This window comes from Diadema antillarum, unplaced genomic scaffold, assembly GCF_040938485.1.
Source record: "Diadema antillarum isolate AM-2024a unplaced genomic scaffold, OU_Dant_1.0 seq00000660_RagTag, whole genome shotgun sequence".
In the NCBI taxonomy this organism is placed as follows: domain Eukaryota; kingdom Metazoa; phylum Echinodermata; class Echinoidea; order Diadematoida; family Diadematidae; genus Diadema; species Diadema antillarum.
Window position 1 is genome coordinate 320,335 of NW_027271572.1, and position 23,355 is coordinate 343,689.

Sequence of the window (23,355 nt, forward strand, 5' to 3'; positions counted from 1 at the left end):
CAAATGTTCCATTGAAAAACTATGACTCTCTTTCATGAAAGCTGACCTATAGGACCACACATTTAATGGTAATCTTTCACTCTTCACTGAAGCCAAAGGTTACTACAAGTCAATGAAATGATATACACCTCAGCCTGATCATAATTCACAATAGCAAATAGCAAACATCCGAGCCACACAAGCAAACATTTAGCACAAGATCAAGTACAGATGAATCTTTTAAATCTATTATTGTTCTGGAGGGGATACCACCTCCAGCTCACTTACATTGACTAGGTTATCAGTTAGCATCTGGTACTGCTGTATGTAGGCCATCAGAGTGTTAGGTCCATATATGGTGGATGCTCCCTCATAGCGTTGAATCTGCAATGGCCAGATTATCACCAAATTAGCACCTACAAGAATCAATCTTAACACTTTCACTTTATGGCAACAGGTTTCCATCATTTCCTCACATTGTATTGCTTTTTTAGATTTATCTTCAGATTGTTTTTATCGTGGAAGTTGCATCGTTTTTATTGATAAAGTGTAATTAGGACGTTCAGAACAAAACTCGAACAAATAATTTAGCTTCATCATTCATACAGATAAAAAAACTTGTTATCAGTGACAACTGCCACATTTCTAAGACAAATTTGCATTCAGCCAATAGGATGCAAGGATTTCAGTAGCTTATAACAACTATCACAACTTGTCACTGATAAAGATTTTTATGAAATGGGGTCTGGAACTGCAAGAAATGTGTCTGCATCAGACCATTGGTACAAGGACATATATCAAACAGTTGCACAGTCATTTCCTTCCTCACACTTGACAACATGTGATGGCATGATGGTATGTGTGTATCTTTCTTTATATTCCACATACTAAGAATGTTGCAATAGGATTGGTCCAGAGCTGATCACGTGATGAAACGTAGTTTTGCCCATCACATCACCTGAGAAGAAAAGTTCATTACACTCTATGTTGATAGTCCCTTTTGTTTCGCTGATCTCCACACAGTCCACATAGTCCTAACGCAAGATGAGTACGCGCGAAATAAAAGTGCGTTGCACTGTGGACTATCATGTGACCTAGGTCACTTGATAGTACACAGTGCAACGCACTTTCACTTCGGTGCCGCGCGGTGCGCGCAGCAACTTCATTGTTTTGTCATCTACGCGCACACGTAGCCTAAGCCCTAACGGTTTCAGATGTGGAATAAAATGGGAATTTCTAGGACCCTAGATGTGGAATATAAAGCAAATAATCAACTTTTAGTTTCAGGCAATGAGACAAACTATCACTTCCTCGGCGATCTGAATGTGTACGCTATCTTTCCTCAGCTGCGCTTCGGAAAGATAGCTACATCCAGATCGCCTCGGAAGTGATAGTTTGTCCCATCACCTTCACCAACGTTGATTATTTGCTTACTACCACTCCCCATTCCAGTAGGGGAATTCCCCAATGTTTGGTACAGTGACTAATTCAGGTATTCATACTACACATATCAGACGATCTGTATGTTAGAAAAGAAAAATAGCATGCTCTTTAAATGTCTCACCACCAAACTACACTTTGCTGAGCCCAGACCCTTCTACTATACTGCAGAACAATTACTATAAACAACAGTTTCTCTATTGAGAGAAAGGAAAAGAATGCCCAAGACATTAGACAATGTTCAATCACAAGGTCCCCATTTCAAGTCCTCAAGCAGCAGCAACAAGTGTAGCCCTGGGCAAGGCACTTTATCCTCGCTGCCTAGTCGTTAGGGGTGTGTGTGTGTGTGGGGGGGGGGGGGGGGGAATAAAAGCTGCCTGTCCTTGTGGTTGCTCATTTGTAAGCATTTATTGCTTTCTCACCAGTCATTTAGAATAAACCAATTCTAGTCAAATGTGGTCTCCTTGGTAAAACAAAAATTGAAGATATCATTCATCCTCAAGGCTGTTCATACAGAGAGTACATCACTGCAAGCTAGTCTGTTCTAAACAGACTACTCTAGATTGACTGTCTTCAACATCTCCATTACATAGCCCCCAAACTAACTCGCCCCCACCCCTCCCCCCCCCCCAAAAAAAAAAAAAAAATTCAATACTTACTGCATACTCTTCAGCGGTAGTGATGTAATGAGTGTAGGTGTTGGACAAGCCTGTGATTACAACAGTAGCATTACTTGGCACCCCATTAGCAGTGAGATTCTACAGAAAAACGGAAACAAACAAAGAAGTAATGCATATAACTTCCAAATCATAGACAGTGTTACTATCTTTTATACCACATATGACGGTTTCATATTTTCTGATGACCTCACATTTAAATGACATGTTACAAATTAAAACAATATTTGTATTGAATGATAAAAATGCTACAGACACACAACCTAAATAGAGGAAATTCCATACAGACATTCTGCTCAAGTGTGGATAAATGACCTCACGTTACCATTATAGATCTACCAGAGAAATACAACAAATAACCCTTCAGCAGAAGTCTTGTGTATGAGCATTAGCCTTGCATACCACACATTCAGCTCAATGTCCCTATATCATTTATTAGCTCACAGCTTATATACTATCCTCCAATGGTGGATTTACCAGGTAGACAATGGACACTATGTGTCACAACTCATGCATCTAAACTTCCACCTAAATTATTCAATAGAATGGCCTATAGGATCCAAATTGCTTCTCTTTTATTTTCGCATCTTAAAACAAACTACCGAGTGGTTAGAAATACAAACATACTGAATGTATTCTTATATCTGAATAACTTTGGCACCTGCCAATCTGGTAATGTAAACACTGAAGTCTATTTTCCTGGATTAAAGTTACATTGGCAAAGGCACCACTGATAAAATTTTGTTACAATTTAAGAATTTTATTGCCCTGTCATCAGAAAAAACAAAATTTAACTTCTTCACTGATACATCACTTGTGGCATGGCACGGAATATTCTTATAGTAATGATTAAAAATACCCATATTTTCTTATCATTTTCTCTGTTTTTTTAAGCGGGTTTAATGGCAAACATCTCAAATTGATGAGAATGGAGCTACTTCATTCTTGCGATCAAACTCTCCAACTGTACATGCTGGACCCACATGGGCCTTAAATTCTCATCTCTACTCAGTGCAGTTCTCTTTTACACCTCCCTTCTCCCTTTTCCACCACTTATCATGGAACTTAAAGACCATCATCTAACACGGATAATGAAGAACACTTTCACTGGTTCCATCATATCACAACAATTAGCATTTATCACTTTCCATAATGAGAAATTCCCACCTTAAAACCTCTGCACATCTCACAATACAAGGAAATTAAAAGCATGATGTAATGCATGTTCAGTTTGAAGATACAAAAGATCTAATGATGAAAATTCAGTTTAAGATGAAGACAAAGGAAGCAGTTTTCATCACTTTTAAGATTTTACATCTCAAAAAAGCGAAGGATCTTTCTCTCATTAATTGATTCCTCAAAGATAATGAGCAGTTTCATCTCCTAAGTTTGCTCAATCTCATCACACATGATACATGTGAATGAATCTGATCAACATCAAATCAGCTTAATGTTGTATGTTGAATGTGTTATATGTTATTTAGAAATGTTATTTGTCAATTGTCTTTAAATTAGTGTGTGTGTGTAAAATGGATAATCATAAAGAGCATAGGGAAACTTGATTACAGTGCTATTAATAGATGCTCCCTGTAACTATCATTATCGTTATTATTAGAAGATGCTCGTCACCTCCCGAACACCGTTTCGTAGCCGCCGACCAGCCATCGTGGAGAACTCTCCTGGAGCAGCTATGATGAAGAGATTGCCGATCCTCAGCATCTGTGTGTCCACGATTTGAGGGTGCCACTGCCATGGTCGGAAAGCCTGTTAAGAAAGAAAAGCAAAACAAAATGCGACCTGCCACGACAAAAGGATCTGAAAGTTGCTGACGCCTGAGCTGGGACAATCAAGTTTGAAGTCAGATTTTCAAAATCGGTCAAAACCATTAAATTTCTGTTTCAGCATAATTTTGTAGTCTGTTTCTTCTATCATCTGCCACAATTTTGAAGCTAAATGACCATAGGAAAGACAAGAAATTAGCATTTTTCTGGGCCATGATTTTCTAACTTTCAACAGAACAGAAACGTGCCCAAAAATTTGGATTTAGCACCGCAGATAGACTCTGCCCCTAGCAATGAGGGAGCAATCTTATTGGTCAGTGCGTGGTACCCTGGTTACTGATTGGTCATGCGTACACTGCTGGTGCTAAGTTGAATGAACATTGTACCTTCTATTGTCCACAGATGAAAACCGTCTTACCTTCCCTTACGTCAGAAGGAAAACTTTGAAGGTAGTTTACTCAAAATGCTGATTTCTTAGACCACTCAACATAATCTTATGAAATCATCGATATCTCCGCAAACCAAGTACTTTCATGAGTCATGTTATATATGAAGTTAAAGTGGAAGAGTATGGGAAGAAAGTCATGTCATTTTTAGAAAATCGTCCTCTCCCGACTTTCGGATCCTTTTGTTGTATCGGGTCAAAAATCTTTAATGATGATATGTTGCAAAATGGAAGCCCATTACATTATTACATTAAAAAATCAACAACATCTCACTGCCCACATGTGCTATGCAAAAATGAAGCATATATTATTGAACTCTAACAATGTTTAAGTTATAGATGCACCACTTCTACACTGTGTGGCCTCCCACAAACACAACAATTCGGTGGATTCCATATACGGTGCGCCACCTATCGGTTGTAGCGGACAGGCCGAAATCCGCAATGCCTTATGGGAAAAAGTCGACATCAAAATTACTCGCATTCTATGCACATGCAGCAGCGCAGCTCAGCTCAGCCGGCCGCGCCGGGCGGGCGCCCGGGCTGGTTGGCCTGAAGTTAGGCCCTAACATGAGTAACAGATGACAAAATCAACAAATCACAGAAAAAGCAAACTTACGCTGCAACACATCCACAGCCAGCAGAATGGACTAAAGCGTCTGTTGTGAGTAGTACCCATGTAGCGTACCGTTCTGCCATTTGACGATGCTCAGGCTTTGATGTAAAGTGGTCTGGGTTCAGTGGGTGGTTCTGGATGTGTCCCATATGGACATCTTCAACGTGATTGTCCTTAAACATAAGGTAGCCATCATCTTTTTTGAAGCTTGCTAGCCTTTCTGGGGTCCAATCACACTGTTTGATAAGGTAGGCAAACACCTCTCCAAGCGACAGATCAGGCATAGTACTCAGATCCCTAGTCCATCTTACTGGCCTATCGTACAAGTTCACTTCAGTCTCATCCGCTGATCGTACACACCTTCGTTTCTTTTCCGATTCTGCGTGGTCACACGGTTCAAGGCCCATTCTCAGTAAAAGCGTTCAAATACAAAATTTTGGTGTCGCCGACATTCCATGACAGTTTGCGGTTCCCTGAAACCTATTAGATACTATTTAAATGTTTATGATGTATCACGAGGACTTTATTTGTTAAAAATAAACACGATCACATGCGGTTGTCTGCCTTTTTGTACAAAATTTTGCTGTTAAACTTCGTTAAGACCCCCAAAACGCAGTGTCGCCGGCTATTTCAGAATTATGTTTTATTGCTCCTCTCCGTCCACAAACACTTTCCAAATATCACTTTCATGGACGATGAGCATATCATATGTGCTAATCACAATACTCAAAAAGTTCCAAAATTTTTATTGACTTCTTTTTTATAGCCTTTTGAAACCTGTCGCCAAGTTCACCGCCAGATACGTTACCAGTTTCTTTAGTGTTACAGCATTGCGAAAATAACAAGACTATGCAATGACCCTGTGTATAAGAAACCCTTAGGATATACTTCATACATTGCAAGTACTTAGATTTTTTGTGCCACAGCTCTTTAGTGAGAATACGGTACAACGTTTGAAATATCGGTTTTCTACATTTTTATTTGGACAGATACGTTACATACATTTCACGCCACCCACTGCGACAGATATTGCAATGTCAGACAAATTGTATATTATACATTACTCCTCGGAATGATGCATCGATTCAACATTAAAGTTTAGTACAAGTGAGAAATATTTGGTAGATATTGCTCTCATAATAACATGATCGACCATATACGTTACCACAGATACGTGACCGATTTTTGTTCATTGGTCTTGTGCTTTCTGGGGATCAAATCTGGTCAAAATTCATCCCTATACATTACATGCTTCATTTTGTTGGACCTCAGGATTATATTCTTACACCAAAAGGACAGAGAGGTGAAAAAGAGCAACACTTCCACATGATTTTTCTTTCTGCGTCATTGTCTCACAACTTCATGCCAAGTTTTCCGACAGATACGTTACCACATAATCAAAATGCTGAAAAAAAATTTTACATGTTTTTACAAACAAATCATTGTGTGCTCACAAACTCCAAAGTTCTATTCTATAAAACCCAGCCACTTTCATATTCTATGCAACAACTTTGAACGTTTATTTTACAAGACGAAGCTATGATTCAGCATATCAATTTTTTGCTTTTCAGATTTAGCAGATACGTTACGTATAATTCAGGGCACCCACGGTGACAAATAATGTTATGTAAAACAAAGTGTTCGTAAAACAATTCTGCATAGAATGATGCTTCCATAAAAAATTAAAGTTATGTTCAAATGAAGAATATTCAGTAGAAATTGCTCTGTAACTTCACCGACAGATTCATTTACGGTACGCCAGATACGTTACCAAACTTTGAAAGAGTAAAAAGTAGTTTATGAAAAGCTTCCGAGAAAAGTTTCAGTGTTCTGTTGCATATTTATTCTAGTGTTTTTTAACATATGAAGAACTACTCAAGATTCATTGATAAGTTGAACAATTATCTATTCATTTTCATTAAAAGGGGTGAGCCAAATACGTTACCATAGGTCAAACAACTTTTTAGTATACCGAGTTCATAGAGACTGTACCTACTTCCTTCTAAGTGCCTGCAAAAATATATTTTTTAAACCTTGTTTGCATTATCCATCAAAACTTAATGAATATCTTTAGTCAGATGGATAAATACATTCAGGGCGTAAGATGAGACTATTCTGTGAATGAAGAACTCCGCTTTTACATTTAGGGCTCTTTTCCACTACATTTCATAGTTAAAATATTACGTACAATGTTTAAAATGGTTAATTTGGGCTTACATCATTCATTTTTACATCAATTCATAAGGTAAATAATTAAACAGGTGATATTTATTAATTCATACACAACTAAAATTATTACTTATATTTTACCAGATACGTTACCAAAGGCAATTTGATGTTTTTCAATAGTTATTTCCCCGGGAAAGCAATGCATATTTGTTTCCCGTGGAAATTCCAGATCAGATCTTTCCCTTTGCATGATTTGTGGGATTCGAAACTTTATTTGTAAGCGAAATTTGCAAAAAAATACAAAGTGAATCTTAAGGTTATATTTCATTTCAGCAAAAAACATATTTCAACCTACCACACAGAAATAATTTCTACCAATTAGCAAGGGATGACAACATCTTTACCTCTTGAAAAACCCCAATATCTTTAGGGGGGACAGATGTCTTTTCCTGAACAGAAATTGGATCAAAACAATAAATTTAATTCAAAGTTAGGAGTCCATTACAACATGTAAATTTGCGGTAACGTATCTGATTGGTGATCAAAAATCATATATGATGCTCTATTTCAATTCATTTTAACTCAATGAATGGCCATCATTTAGAATGTTCCACTTTTTGTTTCGTATTTGACCGGTTTTGAAGTTACCGAAAACACATCTTTGAATGTATTACTTTGTGGTTGATTTTTCGGTTTTACTCACATGGAATTGAACACTTAATCTGAGAATGGCCCTCAAGAACATCATATTTATCCCCACATTTCTCCGACAGCTGAACAAGTTCGTCCTTTGTTTTTCTTCGGGTTGGTATGCCATGATCATTAAGGTATTTCTTCAGTTCGTTGACTCTAGTTACCGCGTATACCGATCGCCAGGCGCTAGGCCAGTACAGTCATTGTACAGTAAACAGTGCATTGCGCATGCAGCTAGTGTCTGCTGCGCTGCAGCATAGCTCTAGCTGCATAGCTAGCGCGATGTCGACCCCAAAGTTGAAAATCGGCCTGTCTGCTACAACCGATAGGTGGCGCACTGTATATGGAATCCACCGAATTGCATTGTTGGTGACTGAGTTGAGATGGAGTAGTCTGAAACATATCTAGACTATTCCTCCAGCGCACCGCGCCCCCCCCCCTCCACACACACACACACACACACACACACACACACACACACACACACACACACACACACACACATACCCCAACCACTCTGGGACAAATGCCCATCATGTAATGGTAGCAAAAACCCACTGTACAGTTATTGCCCTGCCCAAGATGCCCAAGTTCTCACCTCTCCAGTTGGAAGGAGGACAGGCTTTGGTTTCTGACACTCCAGCATCTCCTCCGACGGCTCCTTGAGCACATTCCGAACAAAGTCCCAGATGGGGCTCCCCTCCGTGTCGCCTGGGAAATGGAAGATCGGCCCACCAATCATCACTTCAGGAGTGTTTAATTCATGTGAACATCAACATTCCTCACAATGTAGAGTTATCAAAGTCTGGACATTTTTCACCTACTGTGGGCAGATTAATAATGAAAAAAAAAATACAGCAACTGCCCATTTCAATATACAAAGTATATGCACTCACCACAGGATAGGGGGCCTACAAATATTTCACAAAAAATGATATTCTCATACGAAAGACTTGGCTTGTAAAATATTGTTTTTTTCTTATGTGTCTTGCAATAATAGCTGAATGTGAAATTAGCAAATCAAATAACCTTAATTGGTTGATGTCAAAATCGGAAGTGATCTTTTAATGAAAGAAATATTCAACAATGGGATATCATTTCAAAAATTGTTAGAGCAATGACTCTCACTGATTTTAATTTTCATCATGAGTGATGTTGTATAACTGACCATTTCTACTTGAGAACTTTTAAAAGAGTGAAGGGGCCATGAATTTGGCTGATAGCTGTGAATAAATAAATGTGTGACGTATTGTATGAGCCAGGTGCCTTTGAATGTCTTTAAAGACAAATGGCACTATATATATTCTGTTCATCATCATCATAATCATCATCATAATCATCATATCTATTGCAAATATTGGGAATGCTTCTTTTCATCTTACACATTTCCTTGACCTTGTTGCAATAATATAGCAAAACCAGAATTACATGTATCTCTGAAAAGCTAGATAACAAGACTTGCGAGTGAATAATAAAACAAACGACACATGTTGATGGATGATGTACACATAGGACAGCGCTTTGAACACTGACAAGGCAATTTAGGCTATGAAAATACAAGAGACAAGTGACTGAATGGATACATGGTATTTGTTGCTATTTGGATTCATCTCGCATGCCCTACTCTTAAGAACACCAAAGCCCAAATATGAATGTGGATTGAGTGAAAAAAGCAGTGTTAGTAGAACACATCAATGAAAGTTAGAAAAAAAATTGAGCAATTGATTCAAAAGTCATGAATTATTTAGGTTTGGTGCCATCACTGCTGGATAAGAAGACTTTGGCAATTCATTTTGGACAACAATATAAGGAAAATAACAAAGAAAATTACACAAAATGTCTTTTTTCATGAAAAGTACGCATTCTATCACCTTGTTGCTGACATATCTTGAAGGCATAATTTACCATTTGCAGATGAAACAAAAAACCCAGCTTTAGTGCTTCAAAATAGTTCTAAAATGTGAGTTAGGGATAGAAACAACCTATGTAAAAATGTTAATCAGTATAATCAATGTTAAGTATCGTTAAATATACAAAAGGTCAACAGTAGTTGTAATAAAAATTGTTTCTACACTTAACTGTCTACTGTTATGGTTTATTTGAGCAATATAGTGATATCTCCTTATATCTTAGGCTTTACTGCAAAATTTTTATATGTTACGATGTTTTGTGATACAACTGACCTGCACATATGCATTAAATGCAATAACTCGGAACATTTTTTTTAATCACTGCTTCCAATGTTAAACAACACCTTTAAGGGTAATACTATTCCCCCTGCTTTCTGAAAGAAATAAGCCAAGTGCTCTTTTATTATGCTATAGAAAAGTGAAAATATGAAAAAGGGGGATCTGTTGGGAACAAATGGCATTTGACCCGGATGACTCACCATTGTGACACGATCACAGGCTCTGTAGCTGCCAATGTATGACTGGATGACAAGACATGGTCGGTACAGTGAAGACAATATCATGAATGGGATGAGATAAACTGTTCGAGCATGAGACTCGTTGCATCGAGGCATGACAACATGACCATGGAAAATACAAAATTACACCAAATGGTACTTACTAAAATGGGTTCCATTACAAAATATCACTTAAGAAAACAATGTGTCATTCTTTCAAATAGCAATCCCTCACAATTTGTTTTCCATTTTGTGTATTTTCTCCAAAATGCAGGACTATAATGTCACATCAATGACAATGCTTGCAGTCAAAATATTTTTTTGCAAGAGTTTATAACATAACCAATGGTATATCACACTGATATGTTTTGCATGTGTGTGTAAGTGTGTGTGCTGAATAGACTTTGTCAGTGGTATAGTCTTACTGTTGCCCATTTGATTGAAGACTGACAGCACGCTGAACATTACATAACACACACACAAAAATGAATTCAAAACATAATTCATTACATAAAGTGACAGACATTGAAATATGACATATACAAAACATGTTAAACATAATGACACAACAACAAATGATACTCAGTAATGGAGAGCAACCTGTTCATATAGCACCATATACAGCAGCCCTTATTTAACAGCAGGGTATTATGGAGGCTTATCATTTTGTTAAAGATCTAAAACCTCATCCCTGATTAACTTAAAGCGCAGCATTGCAGTGGCTACTAACTTTTTGTCACAGGCCTAAAAAAACACATAAAAATCTGACTACATCATATAAAATACATAGGACTACAGGTATATTCCTCAGAATTTCATAAATTTGACACAAAGATGATTCTATAGAAGGATATGAATCTATGACAGTACAATGTCATGCACCCAAGTAATCCTGATTTGATGAGAATACAATCTAGGCCTACTTATTATTTCCAATGGTTAAAAACAACAACTGTTTGACCGCACTGATACTGGCATCAAGTTGTATGAATTTGTTTTCCATATTGGAGATGAGCATCAGCTGATCCTACCTTGCGTAAAGGTGAAGAAACCCGGCCCATCAGTGGTACCTCCCGCAAAGCTGTAACCCATGGCTGGGGCGCATGTTTTCACCTGGACAGAACCATTTTAGAGGGGGACACATAGACACAAAGATATTGCATAACTACTTCCCTTCACCTCACTCTTAACTAATCAATATTGTTTGTCTATACACACATGACATCAACTCCTTTCTTGAAGATTTATACCAGTATGATCAAAATGGCTGTCATTGCAAAAGATGTCCAGGATGACTGGATGACTTGCCTTTTGGAACTCTGTAGTAGTTCTATCTTTAAACCATAATCTGCCCTGGGGAAGGATTATTTTTGCAGCGCACCTAAGGTCCTTACATATGTGTTCAGTTTGGGATGCACAAACACAAGTAGACTTTACTTTCGGCTGCCCTCATCATACAAAATAGAACAAGTTCGTAAGATGGTAAAGCACATATAAGACAGACTTGTACATCTTGAAAGCCTCGTAAATGATGCTACACATGAAGACTGGTTTACAGTGAATGATAACAAAAGATGGGAAGCACATACTGATGCATCACCAAACCCTTGACATGCACACACTGGTCATCAAAATGAATGTGCAAAATCTGTGAATAGCGAAGTACAGATATGAGTTGCTTGTCCTTATGTTTGTTAGTTGTTGTTGTTGGTTTTTTTTCTGATATTACATCTGATCAAGATGGTGTGGTGATATGGGTCTTGGCACTAATTCTCTGGCTGCTTCCTATGAATTTCCACGCAACCATTTCCAATTAAACATATCCCCAACTATGACCTAACAAAAGGTTATTGAGAAAACACATAATTTCTATATTAATTTTTTTTTTATCTGAAACAATTATAGCGCCACTGTTGGCAGTGTGCAGTGCGATACATTAGTAGAAATAAATTCCTTGTTTGTTTTGTAGGAGGGTATCAAACTAATGAGTTCAAAGTCCTGAAAGACCAGAATTATGTACACACATTGGGAAAGATAAATGTGTGTGAGACCATCATTCCCCTTATCTAATGAATGCCAGAATCACCAAAGGATGCAATGGTTGAACTGTCTATTCAAGCGAATCGCTGTGCAATATTGGATATTTAGTAAGTGAACTACTAGTATTTCTTCCAGTTTTTCACAGCCTTGTGTTTTCAGTATTTCTCTAGAGACAAAGAAAAAAAAAACCCACAAAAAATAAAGATATGTAGTCAGAGCAGCATTGTATCATTCTATAACCACCACACTGATTTAAACACAACAAACACACATGTGCACCATGAAAACTTCACATAAAATGACATCCTTGTATAAATAGATATGATATACAGTCTTGTATGATTAGAAAGCCAAATAATGGTGATGAAAAAAATCTATGTCATCAGTGACCTTGATGCTGCAGTTAAAAGGAGACAAGGTCTATGTGCATACCTTGTGTAAAAGTGAAGAAACCTGCACCATCCGTGCAACCGGAGGCAAAGCTATACCCCAGGGCAGGGGCACAAGTTTTTACCTGGGACAGAGAGGTCAGTGATTCTTTGTACATTGAGCTCACACGCACCTCCCCTCCCTTCCATCCTTCCTTTATATCTTTCTTTTTCTTCTTCTTTGTTTGCTTACCTGCTTTTCCATAAATGTGACCCGCTACAACAAAATGATCCTAAAGTCGGGCGAGGTCGATTATTTGAAAATTGCATGACACAATTTCCTAATCTTTCTGCTTTAAATTGATATATAACACGTCTTATAAAAATAATCGGCTGCGGAGATATCGATGTTTAAAAGAGAGCATGTCAAGACGTCTGGGAAATCACTGTTTCGAGAAAAGCGCCCTAAAAGTTTTCCTTGCGACGCAATCACAATCAAGAGACACGCAAGTCAGTATTCACCTCCGGACAATAGAAGTTAAGCCCTAGCAACCCCCGAAATGCTCATTAAAACACAGCGTTGGCGGTCTCCTCACCGACCAATCAGTGTCCACGATGTCAGGAGAAGCGGCTAGGCACAGCGCAACCCGCCCGCACGCTCCAGTCGACTGGGCAGTGTGCGAGCTTCACGCTTCGGTTAGCGGCAAGCAGCAAACTGACCAATGAGATCACTCTGGTCGTTGTTAGGGGCGGAGCCCATGTGTGGCGCTCAATCCAAATGTTCGAACCAGTTTCTGATTCGTTGAAACGCCAAAAAAACATGGCCCAGAAAAACGCCATTTTTTGGTCTTTCCTTTCATCATTTTGCTTCAAAATTTCGACAGATGACAGACGACATGTCAGACTCTAATAATATGTCAAATTCAGAAAATCGTAAGTTTTGACCAATTTTGATGCTCTAACTTCAAACTCGATTTTCACGGCTTCGACCATGCGCGACTTTAGGACCATTTTGTTGTAGCGGGTCACAAATGTTCTCCTATTTTAATTTTTCAATCATAATAGTGTCATAAGAAACATATATGTGACATCAGATATTTACTGATTCATCATATTCAATCTGTCACATCCATTTTAGCCCAATAGCCCAATAACAGAATATAAACCACTGATGGGGCTACCCTGGGTAAAGAATACTGAATAAATAAATAAACACATGTCAGCTGTGCTGAATATTCAACCAACCTCTTGAAATTCTGCCCGATGTATTGCAATGTGTATTGTTCCATCAGAACAGCATTTATTTTCCTCATGGGCCAAGAAATATACTATATACAACATTTTAACTAGCTAATTGTGGCTTCCCAACTTTCACAAGTGACCAAATTCACCAGCATGGAGTACAGCAAATGGACAGAAAAATTGGTATCATTCATTCACTCATATTTAGAAAGAAGTGGATGCATCCATGCACAAAGTAGGACCAAGACTTGGGCCTACTTAAGTTCTGTATTATCACATACTCTTTTCATGTATTGTGTTCCGCATACTAGTGCAAGTACATGTGTGGACCGTATCCGGGCAATTACCCCCGGAGGGCAATTACCCCCCGGCCAAATACTGGTTAGTGGTAAGGTTAGAGTAAAGATTAGGGTTAGGGTTAGGTTTAGGGTTAGGGTTAGGGTTAGGTTCAGGATTAGGATTAGGATTAGGGCCAGGGGAAGGGTGCGGGGTAATTGCCCAGGGGGTAATTGCCCAAGACCCGTGCGAGTGGCATTCATGTTGGGATCAGAGTTGACATTGGGATTTTTGTGTGTTGTTATCAAATTAGAGAATAACACCAGACTCGCAAAACTTGTGAAAATTATAAATACATGGTGTATACAGTAATAGGGCCTATGTGTCCAATTCTCAAGTACTCCATAGACACTAGTATTCTATGGTTCTCATTATGCCTATTGACCGATTCGGGTTCGTTGAGGGCAGCAGACATTTCATGGCACTGGGCGCAGCCATAGTGGGTGTCTCAGCCGACCCCCCCTGCTCTCCCCCACCCCGGGCAACATGTTTATCACGCACTTGTAACAAAGGTTCGCGCACTAAGCAAGCATTCGCGCACTCAGTACGAGACGCCCATTGGCTAAAGCAGTTTTTCATTCTGCGCGCATGCTAATGTAGGGAGAGGGGTGGGGAGTGGGAAGGGGGGGGGGTCGGCTGAGACACCCACTATGGCTGCGCCCAGTGCCAAAAATACACATAGCGCGTCACAGAATCGGTCAATAGAGAGAGAATAATATCTGTCTATGAATTATGGTATGGACAGGCAATCCAAAGGCATCAATCACTTCTAAAGTACAGGTAAAAAGGTATGAGTATAACATGAATACCTGATACTAAGGCTGTTTCAAAGGCTGGATATAAGGTAGCATGACGTTTGACCTTACCACTGAGCCATCCTCCATGATGACCTCGTAGTCAGACATGTTGACAAACTGATGTATGGAGCCAACTGATCCAGTGATCATCTCGGTGGCAGAATCATACAGGCTCTGCATTGGGAGTCATGAAATATCGATGATTGTGATATTAATGTTGATAACAATATTTATGATGATCATTGATTACAATGCTAATGACATAATAAAGTCAAACCTGTCTATAGCGGCCACCCAAGGGAAATGAAAAACTGACAGGAGGCCATTTTAGACAGGTTCTTTAACATGTTTTTTCTTTTTCTCGGAGGAAATCGTTTTCAGTGGTCGTATACGGCAGGTGGTCGCTATACACAGATGGTCGCTAAAACAGGTTTGACTGTTATAACAACAGGCTATGCATAATAATAATTACATCAAAATGAAAATACCTCTTGCACATTTCCTTTGGCTATTCATTTTTAGAGGTATTTACCCATGCATTAATATATGCAATATATGTCTTATTTTTCGAAGTGATCATGAATATTATTCTAGCAGTGTGGTCATATATGTCTTCATTTCTACTTGTAAATTTCCTTGATAAGACAAAATGATGACATTGGTACTCCAACAACAACTCTAGACTATAGGATTTTGGACCTGTTCATGAACATGCATGCCCTCTCATAGTGAAACAATTATGAAGTATATGGCATACACAGAACTTACCACTGCTTTTTCGTGCTGCCTTTCGCCAATGATCTGAGTACTCTCAAACATGTCCTTTCCTGGGCCGCTTCCAACACACATCTGGGCCTGCAGGCAACGTGAAATCATAGACGTGAAGTGTTGCTTTGTGATTGCCGCTTACTGCACTATTGACTGTTACAAGGTGGACATCTGGGTGCAACCTTGCATACTGTCAATCATTCACTTTTTTACAGGTAGACTTGTGGCTTAGACCAGTGAATTGGGCTGTTCAGTTTTGGACTATGATGCTTTGAGCAAAATTAAATTGTGCTCTTTTTTTGGGTTGTTGTTTTTTCAATCACATTGGCTGTCACTTGCTGTACTTTTAGCTGTTAGGCCTACAAGACATCTGGGTGCAACTTTGCATAATATTTATTGTTTTCTTTTACTAGTAGGCTTGTGGCTTATACAATACATTGGGCTTTTCTGTTCTTGACTGTGATACTTTGAGCAAAAATAAATTGTTGTTGTTTTTCTTGCAATCACAGTGGCTGCCATCACTTTAATACTGTACTTTTAGCTGTTACAAGACATCTGGGTGCAACCTTGCATATATTTGTTGTTTGCTTTTACAATTAAGACCAATGAAATGGGTTTCTCTGTTTTTTATTATCATGCTTAGAGCAAAATTAAATTGAACTGTCTTTCTTGAATCACAGTGTCTGCCACTTACTGTACTTTAAGCTGTGACCTGTGTTGGGTGCAATGATACCTTGCATATAATCATATATATCAATCATTTACCACGGGCGGATCCAAGAATTCCCCTCCCCCATTTTTTCTTTTTATTTCTTTTGTTTTAACAAAAAAATAAAGAGGGGGCAAGTGCCCCATGCGCCCCCCTCTGGATCTGCCATTGTTTACTTTTGCCAATAAGACTTGCAGCTTATATAGACCAAGGAATTGGGATTCTCTGCTTTTTTTACTCTGATGCTTTCCCAGCTTCTCACCCTCCCATTACAGGTACTGGTTTCGTTGTCGCAAGGCAGTCCAGTGTCCATGCAGCGCGGGCCATTGAGGTTGGGCGAGACGTCGCCCTGATTGCTGTTGGGAAAGGCAGCAACAAATCCCGGCTCATAGTACCTCTCCGTGAGGTATGAGGCGTAGCCCTTGTTGTCACTGCTGATGAGGTGGTTGGTGTTGTTCATACTCACAGGGTGGACGGGAAACCAGCTGGATGGGCGGACGGTTAACCGAAGCCCAAATGAAACATAGATCTTGTAACGTTAGTGAGATGTAAAATAGTAGCATCATAAATTTATCACATATCACTATCGAAAGGCTAGATCATATCAATTAAATGATGATATGAACAATTAAGTAACAACAAGATGAATTGATGAATAAGATAAACAAATAATGATAATAATATTGCAAATAGCAATATATGGTATTCTTATTTAGTTTCTGTTATTATTGTTAGTAGTAGTAGTAATAGTGGTAGTAGTAGTGTAGTAATAGTAGGCGTACTATTATCATTAGCTACATCATCATTTTACCATTACATTTACTGTTATCATCATACAAAAATCGAAAATAATAGTAAAGATAATATCATTTATGCTGGTGATGCTAGTTCTACTAGTATTACTACTAATAATCATGACAATAACAAAAATAACATATACTGTAACAAGAACAATTGTAATAAATCTACATATCACAGAAGTGATTATGAAAATAATGATGTTTTAATCATATTACCAACAAGTACAAGCTTATTTTTACATACAGTATAAGTGGATTTTTTTTTTGCGCGACTAATTTTTCATGCTCGGCCAGGCAAGAAGAGTTTCACGTGTTTTTAATTCCATGAAACCAAGACATCAACTACTGGAACATACGGCAGGCAAACATATTCGTGTGCTTTACATATTCATGGACTGTTATTTTTGCGCTACGTTCTGGTTGCGGGAAATGCGCAAAAAATTTTATCACCATGAAAATTTCCACTCTTACAGTATACCGCAGTTGATCTGACACATACTTCGTTTACATTCATTCTAAAACCTTACTACATACGAATTATCAATGTAAATCAAATAAGTTCTTCCTTCGGCTGGCTTTAATATCAGAAAATCTTATAGCATCTCCCTCCACATTGCTGACTTTCATGAACTTATGCACTACTGAACACTGAGATCATTATTGACAGTTTAATTGACCATCAACGAGCAACATACTGTAATATCTCCGCAGTTAACTCCATGCCCATATCAAATGGGATCTACATATGGTGGAGTAATTCTTGTCGCACATTCCAGACTGGATACAATACCCCCCCAAACAAGAGACCCGCGGGTCTAGCGCTCACCTGAGTATCGCAAGTTCACCTTTCACGCAGTCACTAATCTTATTCACAGCTCTACCAAAATTTGACCAGGCATTCTCAAGTAGAAGATGAAAATGTACAATAAGGGCCCAATTTTTTTAAGATTCCTTAATTTGGGGGGATTGGGGCCCCCGGGGCCCTCTGGGTGGGGCATGGTGCCCATTTTGATAAATTGAGATCCTGACCCCCTAGGGATGCTACCTGCCAAGTTTGACAAAAATCCATCATGAGGTTTTCAGGAGGAAGATGAAAATGTACAATTCAGGCCCCCATTTGGACCCTCCCTACCCAAGAGGGGCACCCCTGGATCTCCTATGAACAAACTTGAAACTACAGTCATTAATGCACTCACTCATAGTATTATCTCAGCTCTATAACTTCTGATTCTAGAGAAGATTTATAAAGATTCCTTCATTTGGGGGGTTTGGGACCTGGGTGGGGCATGGTGCCCATTTTAACAAATTGAGTTTCTAACCCCCTAGGGATGCTACCTGCCAAGTTTGGTGAAAATGGGTCATGGGGTTCTCAAGAAGAAGATAAAAATGTACAATTTAGGCCCCATAAGGACCCCTCCTCACCCCCTCCCCTGGGTCCCAAGGGGGGCACCCCTGATTCTGCCATGAACAAACTTGAAACTACAGTCATCAATGTACTAACTCATAGTATTAACTTAGCTCTATCACTTCTGGTTCTAGAGAAGAAGATTTTTGCGGATTCCTTAATTTTGGGGGGTTTGGGCCCCCTGGGGGCCCCCTGGGTGGGGCATGGTGCCCATTTTAACAAATTGAGTTCCTAACCCCCTAGGGATGCTACCTGCCAAGTTTGGTGAAAATGGGTCATGGGGTTCTCAAGAAGAAGATGAAAATGTACAATTTAGGCCCCATTAGAACCCTTCCCCACCCCCCTCCCCTGGGTCCCAAGGGGGGCATCCCTGATTCTGCCATGAACAAACTTGAAACTATAGTCATCAATGTACTAACTCATAGTATTAACTTAGCTCTATCACTTCTGGTTCTAGAGAAGAAGATTTTTACAGATTCCTTAATTTTGGGGGGTTTGGGCCCCCCTGGGGGCCCCCTGGGTGGGGCATGGTGCCCATTTTAACAAATTGAGTTCCTAACCCCCTAGGGATGCTACCTGCCAAGTTTGATGAAAATCGGTCTTGGGGTTTTCAAGAAGAAGATGAAAATGTAAAAAGTTTACGCACGACGCACGACGGACGACGGACGACGGACGACGGACGACGGACGACGGACGACGGACGACGCACGACGGACGACGCACGACGGACGCCGGACGAAGGGCGATCGCAATAGCTCACTTGAGCCTTTGGCTTAGGTGAGCTAAAAAACTAAAAACAAAACAAACACAAAACAAACAAAAAATGTCTGTAGTTAACACTATATGAGAAGCAGAAAGGCTTTAACCCTATTCTAACTGGCCTATTTGAGACCAAGTTTTTATGGGGGGGGGGTTAATTAAAAATTTTAAAATCTTTGTGCGTTGCGGAACTGTGGCGCAAAATGTCGGGGGGGGGGGGGGGTCACTTTGACCCCCCTTCAGTTAGAATAGGGTTAACTCCATACAATTTGTGCAATGTTAGCACCCTTCTGCTTCTGGATTGACAATAAAATCAAGTGATTGATTACAATCCTCATCAATGTGACTAACCTGATGAGCCCTAGATCACTCTCATTTTGGTTGACGAATTTCACGACAGTCATCAGTGTATCTGTGTTGCCCGAATACCTGTGGAAGATAAAAGTCATTCAAATGAACTTGCACACCAGGTGAAGAGTGTATGATTCAACAACTAAAGACTTACAAAACTGTCCTAGTTGATAAATTCTATTTGACTATTTTCATTCAATGAGACTTGCCTGTCTCACAATACCAGGGTGGTTCTTCTACAATGCTGCAAAATAGAAACAAAGTTTGATCTCCACAAAAACAAAAACAATGACGGAAGCTGAATAATTCATTAAAGGCATTTTGATCTTCAATTTCCTAGGGAGGGGTATATCTTATAATATCATCTTGCAAATGAGGGCATAAATCATTTACTAAAATCATATCATTTATCACATGTGTCATTTTGCACTCTGAAAATTGTCTGATCATATATTTTTTTTTCTTCACATGATAATTTCTGATAATAATACATACAAAAGTAAATGAAATGACTAAAGAACATGCCAAGCAAATGATATGCTGATAATGTTCTCGAACACTGCATTATTTCCCAATTCAGTAAAAAAATAAAATCTATTCATTTCCATTCTCAACGAATATGGCCCTTTCCTTAGGAGACTGATTTTCAAAGAGGTTAATGTATAAAGAAATATGATTATGATGGTGTACAAGGTACATAAACAAATACAAATTACACAAATAATTCTAAACATACAAGAACACAAAATACAAAAATACTAAACATAATATATGTATCAAGTACCAAAGTGTGATATCATAGTCATTCATCACCACAGCACAGAAACTGGCTCTAAACAATTTCAATGTTGCCTGCATATCTGTGTACACCGGTTGATAAACAGCAATCACACCCACTTCCAACCCACTGCATGAAGGCTAGCTTGTACAATTAAGGACATCTTTTTGAACCAGTACTAAAGCTATAACAAAAGACTGTGATATCATCACTTTGGTACTCTCTACAGGTTGACTGTGTAAGCATAGAGAGTATCCTAGAAAGTCTTGAAATTATAACTAATGTAGGTAATCTATCATGATTATTCAAACGGGGTGATAACAACTGACAGATACATATTTCAAAACACAACACGAAGCAAATTATAACTACTAATATTCGGTTTAAAAGTACAGGTGTTATCAATAGACTTAATATCATTATCACCTCAGTTATGTATCTTCAACTATGTACTTCAATTTCAATTGTCACCATGAATGGTGAAAAATATCCACATCTTTAACCCATTCGATACTAAATTCTGATATCTCCATAGACTTACTACACAGGCCACCATATATATTCCCATATAGAACAGGTCAAGTAAATATTGTTGTGACTTCCTATTTAACTCCCCTCTCCAATCCAAATTCCAACTTCAAACCCCTCCCTCCCCCTCCCCCTAAACAAAAATGGGGGAGCGGGGGAACAGCAGTGATATTAACAGGGTTTATCATAGCAATCTCTATTTCTTTTATCATTGTTTTATCACTGATTACACAACAACAACTTGTTACAACACTCACATTCTTTTTTCTTCCTCTGGATTATTTGCATACGCCGTGGGACTTCTGTTAATGTTACTGTTGTTCAGATTACCAGCATTGACGTAAATGTTGCCATCCACCATAGCATCATTGGCATTTCTAATACTCTAAAAAAGCAAAATAATATTGATTTTTTTTAAAATTACATGAGCATTCAGGATCAGGTCTGAATCATGCTACGTTTACTGGACTCCAGACGTTTTAGTAACAAACCCAAAATCCGGAATACTTTTATTTTTGACCAAGAGACAAAAAGACATTATTAGTAATAAAACTTTTAGAAAATATTGTGTATTAACATGATTAATTTGTTATACAACAGATGTCCCCTCACCATGCAGATCACACTACCATGTCCATAGATATCAATGGCATTGTTAAAGACTGCTTTAGACTTGGAAACATGCCTCTGTGGCATTAGTCTATAAATGACCTCACACCTCATGTGAAGTTGGATCCCTCGGAAGACCAGTATGACCTTGAAGGTCGAGCTCAGCAGGGCAATTCATCCTTTTATCTTCAGTTATATATTCCAGTTGTATTGTGTCATTGTTACTTTGTGATTTTACAGTGAATGAATACACAAACATATAAACGTCAGTGTACAGAAATGTTAGTATATCAATGAGAATAGAAGGAGGTCCTTCACATCTACAGGTTTCAAACAACATTCAAGAAGAAAGACACCTGTATTGTCATTTTGAGGTCTTGATATAATGTCAAACATTATAACTACACAGCACTGATTTTCTATCTATCTAATCAGATAAGTTTACTTCAAAAAGATAATACGAAAAGCCTGATTGAGTGCAATTCCATAGTATATTCAAGTTGGCTTTAAATGAATGGAATGATATCAAACAACAGAATGGAAAAGGTTTTCTCAAAATGTGACTGAAAATAAGACAGCACACAACTGTGATGTTGCATAATAAAGATAAGATCTCCACCTTATGTCTGTTGCTGACTTACACACAAATTTTCACTAAATTCCTTTGTGTGACATGAATTTAAAAGAAAGAAGCTCTTTTCCTTTGCATCAATCTTTTGTTGTGTAGCAAACACATAGCAATAATGATTTTGGTTGCTGTTGTTGTGGGGGGGGGGGGGGGGGGGGGAGGGTCACAGTTCCCAAATCATCAACAGACCAGAAATGTCGCTATGGCGACTGGTATGCCTCCGCCATAATGCATGATTCTCCTAATAGGTCTATAGCACATCTTGACAATGTGTGATGACAGTTTCACATAATTGGCAAAATATCAAAATGACATGTTTGTCACAAATGTGTTGAATGTTCGCTTTCCTTGAATTAGGTTTGATTAAAGGAATGGAGATAATTTCTATGAGAGCATAACTTTGGGGATTTGAGGACTTTTACTTGACTTATTACTCTTTTATAATTTTATGCAATGAGTAACTGTCAAGGTTCGGAGAAAAATTGTAATTTCTGTATTGAATAGTAAATTTTTAGCATTTTAACCTGGCCTTTGACCCTTGACCTTTGACCTTATAACCCTTAAATTCCAAAGAGAATCACTGTTAGGCAGAACATGCATAAATATGTACTACAAGTTTCATGATACCGTAAAGCCACTTCCAAGATAAGGAAAAGTGAAATTCAGCACTTTCACTTGATCTTTGATCTTTTGACCTTTGACCTTTGCGGCAAAAAAAAAGAGAATCTCTATTGGGTAGCAGATGAATACACCAAGTTAAAGAAAAATCCTGCAGGCATTGCATAAATATGAGGGAAAAGGTGAAATTTTGAAGAGTTGACCTTGACCCATGACCCCAAAATTCCCTACATAATCACTGCCAGTCATTACATGCATATGTATTACTGTAAACGTGGAAATTTTCGCGGTACATTAATTTTCGCGGATTTCGCGCTACGCTCGGCTAGCGCGAATTCACAAACGCGCGAATATATCTTCACAATTTTCTACGCACATTTTGAACGGGATGAATTGTGTGCGCTTCATCGAT

The 23,355-nt window shown here is 38.6% G+C and overlaps 1 protein-coding gene across 1 annotated transcript in view; it reads right to left on the minus strand.

Annotated features, from left to right (window-relative positions):
• The window catches only part of LOC139736652 (putative neutral ceramidase C), a 41,072-nt gene that overhangs the window by 12,518 nt on the left and 5,199 nt on the right, over window positions 1–23,355 (minus strand). Inside the window, exons 4-13 of the mRNA XM_071647400.1 lie at window positions 21,346–21,473; window positions 19,783–19,860; window positions 16,730–16,952; window positions 15,759–15,845; window positions 15,060–15,164; window positions 11,239–11,320; window positions 8,399–8,511; window positions 3,726–3,860; window positions 2,079–2,177; window positions 268–363 (exon numbers count right to left, since the gene is read on the minus strand). Of these exons, the coding sequence (XP_071503501.1) occupies window positions 268–363; window positions 2,079–2,177; window positions 3,726–3,860; window positions 8,399–8,511; window positions 11,239–11,320; window positions 15,060–15,164; window positions 15,759–15,845; window positions 16,730–16,952; window positions 19,783–19,860; window positions 21,346–21,473 (1,146 nt within the window). The remainder of the gene's footprint in view (window positions 1–267; window positions 364–2,078; window positions 2,178–3,725; window positions 3,861–8,398; window positions 8,512–11,238; window positions 11,321–15,059; window positions 15,165–15,758; window positions 15,846–16,729; window positions 16,953–19,782; window positions 19,861–21,345; window positions 21,474–23,355) is intronic.